General features: G+C 43.7%; 1 protein-coding gene across 1 annotated transcript; it reads right to left on the bottom strand.

Moving 5' to 3' along the window:
• Window positions 1-710: 710 nt before the first annotated feature.
• LOC125426249 (fibrinogen-like protein 1-like protein) lies at window positions 711-8,569 on the bottom strand. Its single transcript, XM_048484511.1, has 3 exons — window positions 8,566-8,569; window positions 6,745-6,891; window positions 711-1,373 (listed from the first exon to the last, which is right to left on the bottom strand). The coding sequence occupies exons 1-3, from the start codon at window positions 8,567-8,569 to the stop codon at window positions 721-723; spliced, it is 804 nt and encodes a 267-aa protein (XP_048340468.1). The 3' UTR covers window positions 711-720.
• Between the last annotated feature and the right edge of the window lie 9,500 nt (window positions 8,570-18,069).

The raw sequence follows: 18,069 nt of genomic DNA, 5'->3' as shown, positions 1-18,069 counted from the left end.
TACCATGGAAACATGCTGGGAAATCTTGGACCAGTGACACATTCTCAGCCAAGCCTATTTCACAAGGTTGTTTTGAGGATAAAATGGAAGCAAGAGAATATTTTCAGTCACAGGATCCTCATTGGGAAGAAGGGCAGGATATGTAAAGTAAGTAAATCTGGTTTATATTGTGGGGAACAAGCTGCTGGAGTAGAGGGATCCTCTCTAGTAAGACTCTTAATGTTTAACCCCTTATTCTTCCCACACAGCTAGTCTTCACCAGTACATATGAAGGGCTGTGTGCCCTCCTCTCCAAGGCCCTGGCACACATATTACTATTCTTTGTTGGGTATTTTAGTACTCTAAGATGTTTGAGGGAAGGTCATTAGGGGAGTCTCCTTCTGTGGACGCAGGATGTGATGGATCTTGTGAGTATTTTGCAGAGTAAAAGCAGCCACTTGGAGGTAAAATTTGGGTGCAGAATTTATACAATTTAAGCTTGAATGACATTTTCCAAAAAGAAATGACAGGATTTGAGCTGGCAGAAGAAGAGTTTTATTGGGTAACAGTGAGACTGCATTGTTGAGTCAGAAGCAAGGGCGTACAGAAAAACTGGTATGAAATACATTTCCATTTCCCTGAGAGACAGCAAAGAAGCAACTTCGAAGTGTTACTGCTGTTTTCCAAGTCCATGTTAAGTGATTAGTTCATAACATTACAATTTGCACACCACAGTACGTTCTAAACTCTGCTACAATACATATGGATAGGTTTCAGCATTATAACTGACTTCCTACAGTTCTCATCACATAGAGTGCCCCAGTGAATACCACCTTTGCGATTTAACTGCGCATCAAAGCAGGAGTCATACCACCAACCCCCACCGTGGACATCAGCACAATTTTGTACAGTTGATCTGTCAAAATCCTTATCTTTACATGAGAACCTCATGTTGTCATGCAGATTTTTGGTTTGTGAGGAAGTGAGAGAATCCCCTGCATTACCTTCGTATGTCCCTAGCCTCAGCCTGTAACCATCGTCTTCATTTCCCAAGAGAAAGCTGTCATATTCTGCATATCTATGATTACCTATCGCATCCACTAACTCAATTCTGGCTTTGTACCATTTCTGCCGGGTAATGTTGCTGATGTACTCAGTGCCAAGCCAGTGATCACTCTCCAAGTTGCCCAACCCATATTGATAGGTTGTCCAGGTTTCTGACCAAGTGATTTCAGTGTTGTCGCTGTTCTTCTGGATCACTGTCCACCCATCACATCCATCCATGTAGCACTGGACCACAAGTTTGCGAGTGTTGTCAGGGCGTATTACGTAAAGACCACTGTGTGTGTGGCCTGTTCGAAACATTTCATCACAGTCTCTCAAGTAAGGGATAGCTAGGGAACAAAAGAGTAATCAGTTGCATCATACAGATAGATTCTGCAGTACATCGTGTCATGGTGGAAAGGTTTTTCTATTCCAGTATATGTAGAAATTTAAAACACGGTGCCTAGTTAGATCAAAATATGATGATGACAATGCATAAGAATTTTATAAACGGACAGCATCTTATAGACGGACAGCTTGAAAAAAGATATGGAATTTTGTTTTTATATATGACATTGGCAGTGAGAACGCTATATGCGTGAAAATGGAAAACTTCACTGATTCCTACAATAGAAGAACGGTTTGTGAAGATACTGAAACTGGCTGACATGGCTAAGCTTCTTTGATTAGAGAATATTATTTAAAAGCATCGATAATTGGAAACCACTGATAGACTTTTTCCATAAAGCAGAAAAGAACTGAACTGATTTGTGGATTTGAGGATTATAAAAATAAGAAATAAACATCATAGAGAAAAGCGTGAATATTTTAAATAATTAGGAATTAACATTATAATTGCATTTAGACAGCTAGTGGCATATTTTTAATTGTGTTTATGTTTGGCACAGAGGAAATTAGAATCCATTCTGTTTCCTCTTTTGTAATGTGGTTTTGGTATGTGTTCTTCATTGTTGGTATTGTCTGTCTTTTAAAAAGCTTTAATAAAATTGAACCCCTCCAAAAGTATTTTAACTTTTTCCAGCTGTTTGTATAATAATTTGAGTGAGGGAAAATAAATAAATACTATGAATGCTAATAATGGCATTTTCAATCTGCAAATTGAAGATTTGTATAAACTGTCTTCACAGTAAGTGGTAGGTTGTTAATCTGTTTGTTTGTTTTTTGCAGAGTAAGAGGTCCAAGAAGACACAATTCACTATGACTGAACTATGTAGAATCAGGTTAGCTATTTAAGTCTAATATGCACCCCCAGGTGCCAAATAACATGTTGCACTCTAACCACCTGTTACTTGATGTTCTCCATTCCAAAGCAGTTCTCAGGAGGGAGCAATATGCAGTTGAAAAATGGCAGAGGGATGCTAACTGTACTTTTTGAAGATACATAGATGCTGTTGGATTAATGGTACATGATGGCAGAGTGTAACCTGTATTTTAGGCCTAGATCATAGAAACTCTGGAAGAAATTAGCTCTGGCCTGGTTGGCAGCAATATTTCAGTCTGCTACTGAAAAAGAAAGTAGCATAGACACTAGGTGGACTTCCAGGGGAAGGTTATTCCACAAGTGAGTACTACCACTGAGAAAGCCTGGTCTCTTGTCATCATGCACCTTGCCTTTTAAGGTAAGGCATACAGAGTAGGGCTTGTGGGGTTGAGTGAAATACTTCTGTTCTATAAAATTCCAACTACAAATGAGATTTAGTTACTCCTGTTGTTAAAATATGATGTTGTTAATCCTAGTTTCAGAAACCAGACAAAATGTTTAGAAAGGTTTCACAGTGCTTCTGAAAGATGTCCAGCCCATGACCAACTGTCACAGAGGAGGCTCTTAACAGGGTAAATTGTGAGTAACAGCTCCTACCACCTTTTTGACCCGCACTCCATATGAAATGCAGAAGAATTGCAAATGATTTACACAGATTTGAGCAAGAAGTGTGTTAACTGCTTCAAGACAGAAGAGGACTAATAAGCAGAAGCCTGTCAAATAAGTAAGACTGGAGCACAGTTGTACCTCATAACAACAGCATTGTGCTGATGACAGTAAATTAGGCTTGTCTGAAAATATGCAAGGGGAGATTAACACTAGTTGTGCAGTGCTGAGGCTGCCATTCAGTAGACAAATACAAAGAGATAGCATGTGAAGTGAGAAAGAGGAACTGAAGTAAAAGGGCTGAGACAGAAATTAAAGATCAGGAGAAAATGTGAAGAATAATCACCAGGGGAAAGCTGGGAATTTCCTATAAAAAGAATACAGAATGAAAGATGAGTTTGGCAAGAGAATGTTGAAAAAAGTCCACAACAAGGATGGTGTGACACTCCATGTACATGCCATTGCTCGTTTGTATGAATTTACAAATATAGGTAACGTAAAGCATATAATTACTCAGTAATTATTGTGTAAGCTTAATGATCAAATATCAGAACACTGCAGTCAATACAAGATGTGATGTATAGAATCAATGAGTAGTAGCACATTTCTAGAGGAAAGTTCTTGAGTGGTGGCCTTTTGGCTTCTGCCAATTCACATTCTTATCCTCTGTCAGTTTGACTCTCCAAGGGTAATTCTGTTCTCTAATTCCTTCACATTTTTCCATGCTGTGCTTTATAAATTCCCTTCTCTATCTATTGACTCATCCAACTGAAGCTCTGTAACCTGCTCAAAGCAAGCTTTTCTTTCACTAGGTTTCTCTCTTTTTAAATACATGTACCAGGAGTACATATTACACCATATCTAGACTGCTAGATACATCCCTACCTATAGTTCCTGCATTTTCAGGAAATCCATGTCTAGGCAAAAGTAATCTTGGTTGACCTAGTCCTTCGTAACTTTCTACACAGCATTTCTGTGATTCAAACTCCTTTGTCCCCTTTATCGGCAGATGAGATCTTCACCATCACTCTGGTAGAAGAAATAACTTGTCAGTCACATGCTCCTAAGACTGATATTTTTTAATGGGAAGTTTCTCTTATAGGAAACAAGTCAAGGTCCTGCTCCATAGGAACTTTTAAGACTTACCTTCCAAAGTCCTAATTGTTGTCTATATTATTGACTTCTAGAGACCTTTAGCAGCCTCCCTTATTTGTAGAATCACATTTTTGAGGTAGTAAAAAAGTGGTTGACCAGGGACAGGCAGAAATTTGCTTGGGAGTGATTAGTCATTCTTCAAGCACCTAAAAGTTGCTCTCCATTCCTCCTCCAGCATTGGTGTAATCGTTCCCTACAACAGAAGCTTCTCCACAACAGTTACAATTTGTGGGGATTCTTTGGGAAAGCTACAAGGGAAAGGTTTCTCAATCTGAACACAGCAAACCTGGTTTAAAATGCTGTAATTTTAGTAAAAGTTAGTATTTTGTGTCTGGCTTTATTCACAAAGCCACCATTTTGTGACTGGTAGCTCAAAAAGAGCCTGAAAAAATTAAGCAGCTCACAGAAACAGATAGCCTGCCCCTCCTCTGTGGTAGACTACTACTGTCTCAGTTATACTCTTCAGTGATGGTAATGAGAAAAGGTAAAACAATGATCAGCATAACTTCCAAGGAATTAGTCTTTTCCAGATACAGCTCCCAAAATCAGATGATCCAGCTCTATAATAGTCAGCATAACCTGGCACCAATGGATTTATGCATATAAATCAAGTACACTCAGATGGTCTGAGGCTGAGGAAAAATTAATGTGTTCCCTTGTCTTCCCTAAAAGGCAGGCAGTGGCCTTTTAAAATGATATACTTGGTCTCGTAAGATCTTAGAAGCTAAGCAGGGTCAACTCTGGCAAGTATTGGATAGATGCCTCCAAGTAATACCAGGGTTATGTGGAAGAAGGCAATGGCAAATCACCTCTGACTGTCTCTTGCCTTGAAAACACCAGCAGGGGTCGCCATAAGTCAGATGTGACTGAGGCCCCTTCTGCACATGCAAAATAATGTGTTTTCAAACCACTCACAACTGTTTGCAAGTGGTTTTTGCCATTCCGCACAGCTTCAAAGAGCACTGAAAGCAGTTTGAAAGTGCATTATTCTGCATGTGCGGAATGAGCCTTAGCTTCAAAATGCAACTTCATAGCATTTCACACATACATTATCTATTTCATGCTATTAGGGATTGGATTTTTTCCAAAGCTGAATTTAGTCAGCCATACCAAGAGCCAACACTTGGGCCCCTGTCAGAGATTCCCTCTACCCCTAACTCATACCATGCAGACCCAGCAGAAAATAAATCACATGACTTTTCTTATTCCAAAGGTTTCTCAGATGCTTTTTCTTGTACTCTTGAAGATCCTGAGTTTGAGAAGGAAAGCCTCTCAAATACACTCATATTTGCCTTTTAATATGTCATCTAGATTTTCAGAAGCAAAAGCCTCTGCATTTATGAATAAACACTACTAATAAATCTATGTCTATGATTTGCTGCTTTAAAAACCATCAGCTCCTGCAAAGATGGAATTCCATTTCTCTCATATTTTATGTAAATTATTAATATTAGCACAACTTTCATAATTTCACTAAAAGTGCATATTACATTCTAGGAGTAATTGTTGGTTATATTCACACACATTCAACCATTTTTTCAAGGGAAGACTGAGAAAGAGGTTTGAAATACATGGTGTATCAGAGACGGATAGAAATAGTGCAATCCTAAACAGAGTTATACCCTTCTCCATTGTGGACATACATGGATATAACCCTGCTTAGGATTGTATTGATTAAGTTATTTTAAAAGTACATGAAGACCTACAGGGAAAATGCTGAGAAGTTTTCTTAAGAGAATGCACACATTAACAAACCTGGTTGATGGTTAAAGATGATCATCTAGACCATCTATCATCAATCAAGGCTCATAAATACTGTTTCTTCCTAACTTAAATAAAAATATACAGAAAAATATTTTAGAAAGATTTTCATCAGAACTCCTCTTTTGATCCTCTCATAAAAACGTACTGCACAAGACTCTGCAAACACTGGCAGTCAGTAGTTGTAGAAATCCTTATATAGTTAGCTTGCTGAAAATTGAGCAAACAATTTAAAATGTAATTTATAATTCCTCATTATTTTTTGAGAATGGTTTCCCTCTTAACATTACCATGAATGTGTAGATATTCGTCTGACACCTACAAAGGAGTACAAATCCCTCCCCACAAAAAAATCTGAAAATATTTTACGTGTTTCAATAGACTTCTGTTCTACGAGGTTCCTTCTCAGAAAATATATGTTTGAGTAATATCTAGTAACTCATAATGAAAGGAAAAACAAAAGGAAACTGAGAAACACATTTCTGAAAATGGTTAAACTTTGCTTTGGGGCAGTGGTAGCATCCAAAAATTTTAATAACAGGTTCCGATGGTGGTGGGATTCAAACAGTGGCACCGCCGCACGCACGCACCTCCAGTCCCTATTGGGCAGGGAGGTTGCTTTAGTAACCCCTTCTCGGGACTCAGAAAAAATTAGTAACCACTTCTAGAGAAGTGGTGAGAACTGGTTGGATCCCACCTTTGCTTTGGGGTAAGGATGATATCTATCAGAAGGGTAATCCACTGGACTTGAGCATGGATCCTTTGTTCCTATAACTGTATAATGTGGAAATGAGAAATATTTTCAGTACAGACATCACTGAAGAAAAATTATGTTTCTTATGTTAGTCAATAAGGTACTATGAACAATATTGCTTTACAATATCCAAAATAAGCTGAAAAACAAAGACTTTTTTTACCTGTTCTTCCAATTGCACTAAAACGGTTCACAATTTCAGAAGCATTCTTGACCTTGTCTATGTTGCTAACATCTGAGAGATGTTTCCTCCACTCATTATCTGATAGTTCTTCTGAACTTGTCACACGGGATGCAAAAAGAAGAGCAACTGTAACAAGCAGGACATTTGGGGGGTGCATTGTACAGGCACAGATCTGAAAGAGGCCACACACATACACATTAGTACCCGCAGATTATTCATACACCTCTGGTGTAAGTAGCTACTTAATAAACTTACAGTACTTTTTAGAGCTAAATTCAAACGGAGAAAATGGCTTTGCGGGTTCCTGATTTTTATTTTATATGATGATGTTAAGATCCTGGTTGACTCAGCTTGTTATTGGTTAACATATAACGCAGTATTTACCAGTGTTGAAATACGCACTGTAACAGCTGCTAGGCTCATCTGTGATATTTGCTTTCCTGCCCATCACATTGGGCCATGTATAAGGTGCAAATTACTTCCACCAAAGTCAATATTCAAGGGAGGGAACATTCCACCATAGAGGCACTTGTAAAAGAAACACACTTGATAAGAATTAAATGATCATGTGTTTCGTCTTTGTTACAGTGGCACATTGAAGAAGATGAAAAGTTTATTGTCAGTAACAAGTCAGCCATTTGACATTTCCAAGAAATGTTAAATTACTGACAAACATGACCACCATACTCCCCAGACTAGGAGGGGTAATGCCTGAAATAACAGGCATTGACTGCAGTGTTATAAAAATGTTACATTCTCTTGCTCTAATCACTCTATGCAACTATAGACAAGGTCACGATGGACACTCCATCCTCTGTTAAGGATGTCTTGTAGGGCGAGCCTCTATTTATCTGTCCCAATGTTCTGTAAATAATGAGTTGGATCCTATGAGATATGTACACAGAAGACTCATGGGCATGAATCTTTTCCACATTTCTCATAGGTTCTTTTGGACAAGAAAAGCAAATGCCAGGGTTTAGGACATCTCTGTGGATAATGCTTTGGATTGTACTTAACTTACACTATGTAATCAGCCTCAGAAAGAAAGGCGGACTATAAATAACCTAAATAAATAAACAGATGAATCAGGTGAAATCATCCCTCTTATTGCACCAGTGAAAGTACCTTTGGTTGAAGAACCAGAACGAGCAATTTTACTTGATTCCTCCTCCTTACAGTCTTTCCATCCTAAATGATTTTTTTCTTTTATGCAGTTCTGCCCAATGCCCAAACATCAGTTTTTCATGGATAACAAAGGGGACCTCGGGGGTTGTAAGTAAGAATCTGCTTCATCAAGCACCTCAAAGGATCTAACCAGTGTTTCCAGTCCAGGGGCATTTATTGCAAATCAAAAGGATAAGATCATTTATGTGTTTATGGAAAATCTCAAGAAGAGGATTGCTGAAAGTAAAAAGCTTATCTGAAGCATGGACCAGGCTTGTAAGGACTGCTTGTGCAAGGCACTCCTGAGAAGCTTACAAGAAAGCTAGAACTACTTGGGCATCTGATAAGTCAACAAGCATCCCCAAGAGAAATGCTAGCCATCTCAACTTGCATTCCAGGCACATAGTGCTCACTGACATTCAAATCCAAATGCTTCTTCCACTTGTGAGCCTCCAGAGATGAAACATGACCAAGACAATGGAGGAAAGAAAGACTTTCAGAGAATTTACTATGGAATGTTAGTGTTGTAATGTAAAATTCTTAATTCTCATCCCCTGTAGAAACCAAGTCTAAACAGCAAGGAGATTAGAGGCCATGTCAGAAGCCTCCAGATTTTTAAAAGGCTGATTCACTTACCCATTGGTTAGTCTGGATATAATGAGGCGGGAAATAACAGCCCTGATGGAATCAAATCAAGAATCCATCTCATCCAACCTTTTCTTTTTTTACAGTGATCATCCTATCATTTCCCAGAAAGTCCACAAATAGGGAATGGACAGTAATTCTACTCCCAGCTCCTGATATTCAGAGATACACTGCCTTGGCATTTAAAGGTTTCATTTAGCAATGATGGTTACTCAATCTTCAAGCTATCTAACCAATGGTTATCATGCTTCTATTGGCGCCACATTCCACAATTTAATTCTACATTGTAGGGAGAAGAGCTATCTTTTGTCATTCATTAAATAATGTGCTTGTGTAAATAGTCCCTACTCCATCCCACTTTCCTGTTGGGTAGCATTTACATATAATATTTCTGGTATTTGATAAGTGTGGCTTGATTAAACTAGACCGTATCACTGACAAGGTGCTTCTTGCAGTGTACAGCCATTGTTTGTTCTATGACAAAAGGCCATGAGGAGTTCACACTAAAGGCATATATTTTGCTACACTCAGGTGGAGGGGCAGATTACAAGCCTGGCATAGTTTCTTTTTGCAATTGTGAATCTGTTTCATTTGTTGACTTGGCAGAGCTCTTATGTTAGTCTGCTTCCATTTTAAATGACTAAATGAACAAGGAAGTAGTAAAAAAAAAATCCCAACATGTAATCGCCTGTAAAATCAACATATAACATCATGATTAGCAGATTGTTCTGTTTGTATATGATCAGCCCATTAGTAGAACTCCCATAATAAATCCTCTGAGAGCCAGAAACTCAAATATCTTCAGTTCTTTCCACTATGCCTATAGGAAGTTTTTCAAACTTGGTTCTAGAGACGAATTGCCAAACTACTTGCTTAGCGAAATAATGCGGAGCTGTTTCGTTTAAATGTACTATTGGAAATCCTTCCTTTTTTTTAGAAATGAGCATGTAGGGAATAATCTTAATGACGTGTTTTGCAAGCACATACAGCTTTGGAACACAGAAACTGATCACAGAATTTTCCAGGTTTCAGGTTCACACATACTGAAACTTTACACACATGCAAAATATATACAGTACCTATAGTTACCAACCTTAAGGCCTGAAGTTCTTCTGGAATCACAACTGATCTCCAGATTAGAGTGATCAATTCCTTTAGAGAAATCGTGGCTTTGGAAAGTGGACTTTTTTGCATCACTTACCCAATGAATTCCTTCCCCTTCCTATGACATAGTCTCTTCAGGCTGAACCTTGAAATCTCCAGGAATTTCCCAATCCAGATTTGGCAACCCTAATAATGCCCTGGTGTTGCCACTTACCTGTTTTCATCAGGGGACCCCCAAGCAATGTTCCTCTGCCCTTGCTCAGTGGAGTGGTGGTAAAAATGGGAAGGGGGTTACCATGGAGCTCTTGGAATTCCTAGACAGAGCATCATGACATTGTTTCCTGTTCCAAAATAAGAAGTAAAATCCCAGAAATTTCATCCCCACCCCCCTGCCAATGCTCTAAGGGATTGTTATCTGAGGACTGAAAGCCCTAAGTGCCTTTGTTCAGACAACATGGTGACCACATGTACTGGGAACAGTGTGATATATGTACCAGCTTCTCAGTACATACAGAAATCATGTCTGAAAAGATCTCATGTGTATGAAACATTTTATATGGATGAGATTAAAGCATTCATGGTCCTACCTTCAATCTGAAGTGGTATAATCCAGCCAAACCAAACTAAGTGATAATGCTGAATGTGTATCTTATCTCTTATATAAGAAAATTATTTTGCAAGAAATTCACAAAAACATATCTGTCCAAACAATTACTGTCCAGAGAATGGGACTGAGTCCGCTTTGGTTCTCTTGACTATGGAAGTAGTCAATTACAACTTCCTTCAAGGGCTGTTTGACCAGATCCTACTTGAAAAGGCTTCCAGGACTTGCTCTCCTTTAGCTATGGGCATCACTTACACCGGCAATAAGAGGGCTCAATATCTACACCAAATAACCGTGCCCAGTCTCCGTAGAGTAATGATGTTGGCCCGTTGCAATGCCCTTCCATCAGCCCATATCAACAGGGAGATTTATTAAAACCCTTTACCATCAAAGGCTATGAATATGCAACAGGAATTGTGTAGATTCCATAGATCCTATTTTACTTTATTGTCCACTTTACACCGTACCCAGAGTTAAATATTTGTCATCCCTGCTACTCAAAAAAGAATATGCATCTGATTTGCAAAAAAATTCCTTTCTGTTGGATAACCCCAGTAGTGAAGCAAATGACGCAGTTGCCAAATACTTGGATTCGTATATGAAACAGCGCTCTAGGAGCAAAATCTGAACTTTAATCTCTTTTTCCTGCAATTTATTTTAGTCTAACTCAGGGGCGTAACAAGGCAGCCCTGGGCAAACTGTAGGCCTGGGCAAAACCTGAGTTGGATGCCCCCCCCCCCCATGGGCAGCCACTCCACCACAACCAAAAAATCTTTCGCACCAGGACATTGGTGCCTACAGGGGGTGAGGTTTTTAGACATATCAGCACCAAAAATTGCAGCATATCATCAAGTGACTGTCCTTATGCTACTCCCCAAGTTTGGTGAGGTTTGGTTCAAAGAGTCCAAAGTTATGGACTCCCAAAGGGGGTGCCCCATCCCCCATTGTTTCCAATGGGAGCTAATAGGAGATGGGGCTACAGTTTTGAGGGTTCATAACTTTGGCCCCCCTGAACCAAACTGCACCAAACTTTGGGGGTGCCATCATGACAGTCTCCAGATGATACCCTGAAATTTTGGTGCTGATACGTCCAAGAATGCCCTCCCTGCAAGAACATCCCGAAATTTGCCCAAGAATCTTTGTTCTGCATTGAGTTTTCTGCATTGCTGTCAATGGGGGTTGCAGGCTGGGGGGGGGGCACATTTTTGAAGGCACAGTCTCTAAACTTTCAGGGTCTCATCAGGAGACTGCCCTAATGATTCCCCCCCCCCAAGTTTGGTGCAGTTTGGTTCAGGGGGGCCAAAGTTATGGACCCTCAAAACTGTAGCCCCCATCTCCTATGGGGGATAGGGGCACCCCTTTTGGGAGTCCATAAATTTGGACTCCCTGAACCAAACCTCACCAAACTTGGGGGGTAGCATACGCTGAAATTTTGGTGCTGGTAGCCTAAAAACTGCACCCCTGCAGGCCAAAAATGGAAAACCACTAAAAATATCCAAAAACGAACCCAGCATTTTGATGCCCCCCACAAGGTGATGCCCTGGGCAGCTGCCCACCTTGCCCAATGGGCATTATGCCTAACTCTATCTAGTTAAGTGGATTCGTGTATATAATACTGTGATATTGTTATGCCAATAAAGGTTCTTTGACTTCTGAACTTTCTTCAAGGGAACTGAGAACGCAGTATATAGTTTTTCCTCTTCCCCACCCTTGTAACCTCATAATAACACTGAGAGGTAGGATACACTAGTAGATAGCAAATGGCCCAAGAATATCCAGTGAACTTCATGGCTGAACATGGGTTGAACTCACGTCTTAGTAGGCAAAGTCCAATTCTTTAACCCTTACACACAGTGGTGGGATTCAGCCTATTCGTACCAGTTCAGTAGAACCGGTAGCTAATTTTTTGTCTAGTTCGGAGAACTGGTTGTAATCCCACCACTGAATCCTTTTGGAACCAGTTGTTAAATTATTTGAATCCCACCACTGCTTACACATCATTACTGCTTGTAGTCAACCCCGCAGGGTCGTCGCTAAGGAATAGGCGAGACGCGGAGGAGGTTTCATCTGGCGGAGAGCGTCAGCAACAGGAAGCGCGGGATTTCGTGATCCTGACAACTCTGCCCTGTGCTGGTCTCTGGCACCTTTTATTAGGGTTTCATTGTGGAAGCTGTAAAGGAGGTGGGTAGGAGATGAGTCGGAGACCCCGGAGAGACCTGGGAGATCATCATGTGATGCATGATCTCACCACAATACGTCTTGGAGAAGAGCGTGAGCGTCTGAGCCTAATCCTCACCTGGGGGCAAGACCATTGTCCCTAAGCACATTGAGCTAAGGCCAGACAGTTCATGACCCATTGACTCATAGGGGATGAGGAGTGGGGAGTGCGGTCACGTCCAACAAGGCCGTGAGAGTCCATTGGCGTCCCAGGTTTACCACGGTGCTGCTGGGTCAGCAGTGCATCACCCATCTCCTCCTTTTTACATTTTTAGAAAAAGGGGAATTCGAAATGCTAAAGAGGCGATTTAAAGGGGCGGCTTGTCTCCTCCGGCCACCTGGTCAAGCTGACCAAGCTGCTTGTGTAACATAGAACTTGGCTCTGCGGGGTAAAGGAAAGTCGAGGAGCTTCTTGCACATGTTAAGCAGGCAATATTAGACACACATTGAGCGAAACAAGGATCCGATAGCGAGGGCACTTGCAATTAAACCAATGCCGAGCTGTACAATAACATCTCCTCAACCATCCTCCCGACAGCCAGCTCCAGAGGGCTGCAGAGCCGCCAATAGGAGCAAAACATCATGCTTCAGATTAGATACAACTATTTTGCAGCTCGCGTGCTTTCATATGAATCAATTGGGGAATCATCAGAAAGATTAAAACAACACATATTATGTACGATTCTCCACAACGCTTGGTGATGTAATAACAATGAAAAATCCCAATCAATAAGCGGCTTACGATTGTCTAGGGTCGCTTGACAGAAGGTTCCTGCTGCCCGGAGGCCAGAGCGTCGAGAACAATGGAGGCCGAATGGATGGGCTTCGCGGGGCACAAGGCCCGGCCGGCCAGCCAGATGCTTGGTGTTACAGGAAACAAGTCGGAGGCTCCTTACCGCGGAAGGCGTAGGGAGACAGGGCTCCGCCTTGGAAGGCGACGTCGTTTAAAACAAGCTCGGCTGGAGAGGGATCGAAGTGGAGAGCGAATGGGCGGCGGCGGCGGCGTCCGAGCTCCTGAGGAGTGGAGCCACCAAAAGGTAGCAGAAGAGTCGAGCAGACAGACAGGCGGAAATGCAGCAATAACAAATAACATAACTTCAAAAACTAGGGCATGTAATAGAGATTTTAAAACAATAAAAGACATGGCTAAAGCGATACATAGGCTGGATGATGTGCGGAAGGAAGGCAACCCGTGGTTTGCATAATTGTCCAATGCATGGCTCTTGCAAGGTTTGACTACCTAAGCTTCTGAAGCGATGGCGTTAGAATCCATGGATTTCTCAAGAGCGTGGGGGAGCTACTGATAGTCTTTAGCGTACAGGTTCAGTGATTCTCCACTTCAGCAAGGTTGTGGAGAGAAGCGTGTTCCAACAATTATTCAAGCTGAAAACAGCGAGGAGAGTTCCAAGGGATTTGAAATCTATCAGGAGTGTTCCTGGCTACAATTCCGGGGTTTCAGCCAAAGGCGGCAGAGAGGAGAGAATGCATGGCTGTAGATGAGGAACAGCGACACACAGCCGTCAACCTTTGGTACCATAGCTGGCCCGAATGGCAGCCTGGGTTCGCGATCTCCGTGGAAGAATGGGTGTACTGGTTTCAGAGAGGTCCCTCCCATCTTGGCCCAGGCTGGGGTGATCGGGCTCTCTCTCCAACAGGGCGGCGGGTCCGGATCCTCCAGGGAGGGCCCAGCTCCATCTCAGGGATGGGGCTGGCCTGGCATGGCGAGGCTGGACTCCTGTATAGAAGAGAAAAAACAAGCGGCAGCTTTTCCCCAGGGGGGGTTTCGGCGTAGCTGGCTGAGTTGAATGGATTCTTATAGATGACAATGGAAAGCCCGAGCCCTGGAGTGGGAAGTGACAATTACAGTAGAGAATAGAGAAGAATTACTTGGATATGGTCTGCTGGATGGGGCCTTGATTGGAGTCCAATAGGGAGACTACTCTCACTTTTTCGCTTGTTTTGGCCAAGCTTTCGTTAGGTGCAGTTGGCCCATTCCGACATAACGATCACTTGCAACATATCAAAGCTTAAGAGGTACAAGGCAGGGGATTGCCGAAGGCTTTAGGAGAAGGGAGAGGTCATATCCAGGTGGGATGTTTGTTTTGTAAAAACAATCCCAATCACTGCGTCTAAGGTGTAGGTTTTTGCAAAGCAACTTAAACAATTCACATTTATAGTCATATCAGTATGGCATCTATAGGAAAGATGTAGAGAAGGTGCAAAGAAAGCAGTTCCTGGGCTTGAGGTTTGATCACAGGAGCAAATTGAGAGGGCTTACAAAGGCGCTTTATCAGATCCTCTAGATCTAGAGGTGGGGTCGTCAGCCCATTAGAAAGAGTGGGAGGTGTGCAGAAAGGAAGGCAGGGGGAAGGGTTTGGGAAGTCAGCTCTACCTTCCCTCCACGTAGGGGGACTTTGGCCGGTTTGAGCTCGCTTCCACTGCCTTCTGGCCGGAGGCTGTGTAAAGATAGAAGTGTGGCTGAGAGACCCCCACTTGGCACTGTGACTAGCCAGGGAGGCGCTCAGCAGAGAATGTGGGAACTATGAAAATGATTTCCGGCTTCCTTATGTAAACTTAAGCCACGCCAATGTGGTAGTGTAGGCTCAGATGGAATGAAGGAAAAGGCTTCTCAAGGAGAGGTTTGAAGAAAAGTTTTGAAGGTTTAAGCTAAGATGGAGGCTGACTTGAAGCAGGAGTCCCATCGGTATCCTGGGGAACACGCACGAAGCTGTGTCCCGTTTAAAATGGATGCTGTAATGAAGCGAGAAACCTTTCAAGGCATTGGCACACATAATCAGAAGGAGAAAGAATTTAATTGAAGCACAAGAGCATAGCTTTAGAAGCAATGGAAAAATCCCCCTATGAGGGGAAGACTTTAGGGAGTCTCTCTTGAAGGGCAAGGCATGCAGAGCTAATAAGCATAGGCATACAGAGCACATATAAAGTAACAAGGAGGATTACAGCTCTGATTTGGAGATCTTGCTCTCTCTGAGAATTGCTGGCGATTTTGCTGCCACTGGGAGAAAACTTTGAGCTTAGGGCTTTGCACAGGCGCCAGAGGCTATGAGATCTGGTTCTGAACCTTACAGCTGGAGAGGGGCCAAGGGGGGGCTTCTTCTTCTTCTGAAGGACTTTGGCTTAAGGCCATTGTGTGAGACATCTTCCCTGCACCATGCCTCATTGTCCTGTAGATTGGCTATGGGGCATTCTGAGTGAAGGGTTCAAAACGGCAGTCCTCTTCCGGTCAGCATTTCTTTCTGTTGCAATTCAGTGACTGTGGACTCTGCAGAGATTTTGAAATGCTTGGCGCCATTCTGGGAGCACTGGCGGAGAGCATATGGTGACTTTGGAAGTAGAAAGGGCTATGAGAGCAGGAAGTATAGGACGTGAGGGGGGGGGCGAGCAACGGGTTTAGATTAGCTGAACTTAGAGTAGACTCAAGTGAGAGCATAGAAGCAGGGTGTTCAGGTGAACTTGGCGGTTTCGCGGATGTTTTGTCCATACTTGGATGTGGGATGACTCACAGTTGCATGGGTCCGATGACCCTGGGATGATGAACAACCCCTGTTCAGCGGGCGGAAGCTTTGTAGGAACCAGCCTAATGGTCTCTGTAGGGATGGGATCACTATACTGAGCTGGAGCAGCGAAGAAGATCTCATGGGGAGCTCGGGGAAGAGGAGTTTGAGTCGCGGATCTTGGTTCCGGGCTGAGGGAGATGCCAGGCAGCTGGGCTCCCATGAGGCATTGAGGAGCGCTCGGCCCTAGACTTTCCTGGGGGTCTTAGCCCTCTGGGGAGAGACCCTCCTCCTGTCAGGGTGTAAGCCCCCGGCGGGCAGCCTACAATTCCTCCCGAAATGTCCTGGCTTGCCCATGAGTGAAACACACTTCGTCTGGGCCACCTCACTTGTGGCAGCTGAGAGCGGCGACAGAAGGCTGGCTTGATGCGTGAAAGGCCGATAGCCTGGCAAGCTTTGGGCATGTCGGCCAGCTCGGGGGTCCTTCCTGAGCCTGTGATAAGCTGCGGCACTCAAGCGGAGAAGCGTTCTCTCCTTGGCGGCAAAGGGTCGCCCTGGGCCTCCTAGTTGTCCAACCTGCCTCTTGAGGGGCCTCCCTGGAGCCTGTTCACAAACTTCGACATAGGGCTCTTGGGGTTTTACCCGGATGGTGGAGAAACCCTGGGTTGGCTAGCGGCATTGGGACTTTGATAAATGCCTTATAGAGGCACTCAGAGAAGGCGACCGTGAGGTGGCCTCAGGCAAGGTTTCTAATCTGATGGTTGGGGTTGGCGAAAGCATGAAACCGTAAAGCTGGCTGACTGTGTAGAAGAGGCGCCGGGCGGTTGCCCTACTTTAAAAGGCATTGCTGGCGGAACTTCGCTCTCCCAGATCACAAATTGTGTGGGGCTCGGGAGCATCACGGAGTGGTCTTCAAAGTGATGCGGAACCATTAAGTGACTCACCAGCGACGCTACCTCGAGCATGCTTCTCTCGACACGTGGAAGCTCCGTGGCTGCCGGTGGGGATGGCTTGTGACCAGGCGTTTTCGACGACGAACTGTATACTACGGAACATGTAAGAGTGGAATGGAGGTTCATGGCTGAAGTGGGACGCTGCTGCGTGAAGTGGCTAATGCGGCTCTCAGTTTCGAAACCAGCGCCATTCACGATGGCGCTGACGAGGAGGATGCAGCGGCTTCGGAAAAATGAAGGCGGAGCAAGGGGAGGCGGCGAGCAGCCGGGAAGTTGGAGATAGGCCCGAGAAGAACAGGGGCAGAAGGAGGACGAAGCGTCCAATTTAGTGGATAGAAAATTCGGGGAGTTTGAAACTGAAGGTGAAAGATCGAAAGGCGACTACGGCAAAAGGAGCCATAGGTCTGCAGGCTGATGGCGACATAACATTGTCTCCACGCGTCCAGTAGCAGCGACATCGGCTCTATGCGAAGAGTGGCCCGATGTTTTCCCAGTCCTTAAGATTCAATGTCCCCCCCCCCCTCTGGGTACCATGGACACTGAGCTGACTCCTCTCCTCAACCAATTTCGCGGCTCCTTCTCTTCTGAGGGGACCCTGCAGCATTTGGTGCGCTTTCAGTTCGTCCAGGTGCTTGTGTCATAAGCCCTGCTTTTGCAAGCTCCCATACTCACGGTGTTCCGTCGGACGAAGTGTCTAGGGCGTGTCTCTGGATCGCGCCGATCCAGAGACGGCGATACGAAGCGGTGGTCCCTGGATAAGCGTCAGCGGACCGATATCAGCCCTTCCCAAGCGACGGTGGAAACAGGGTGGAGGTTGATTCCGGGTTCGGCACCAACTTGTAGTCAACCCGCGGGGTGATGCAGCTAGGAATAGGCGAGGCGGAGGTTTCTCATCTGGCGGGCGTCAGCAACAGGGAAGCGAGTTTGCATTGATCTGACGCTCTGCCTGTATGCTGGTCTCTGGCACCTTTGTTGGGGTTTCATTGTGGTGTAAAGGAGGTGGGTAGGGAGATGAGCGGGGAGACCGGAGAACCTGGAGATCATCATGTGATGCATGATCTCACACAACTACGTCTTGAGGAGAAGAGGCGTAAAGCGTCTG

The sequence above is a fragment of the Sphaerodactylus townsendi genome, linkage group LG02 (genome assembly GCF_021028975.2).
Source record: "Sphaerodactylus townsendi isolate TG3544 linkage group LG02, MPM_Stown_v2.3, whole genome shotgun sequence".
NCBI classification, from domain to species: Eukaryota; Metazoa; Chordata; class Lepidosauria; order Squamata; family Sphaerodactylidae; genus Sphaerodactylus; species Sphaerodactylus townsendi.
Note: the sequence above shows the minus strand (reverse complement) of the source record. Positions and strands in the feature narration are given on the sequence as shown.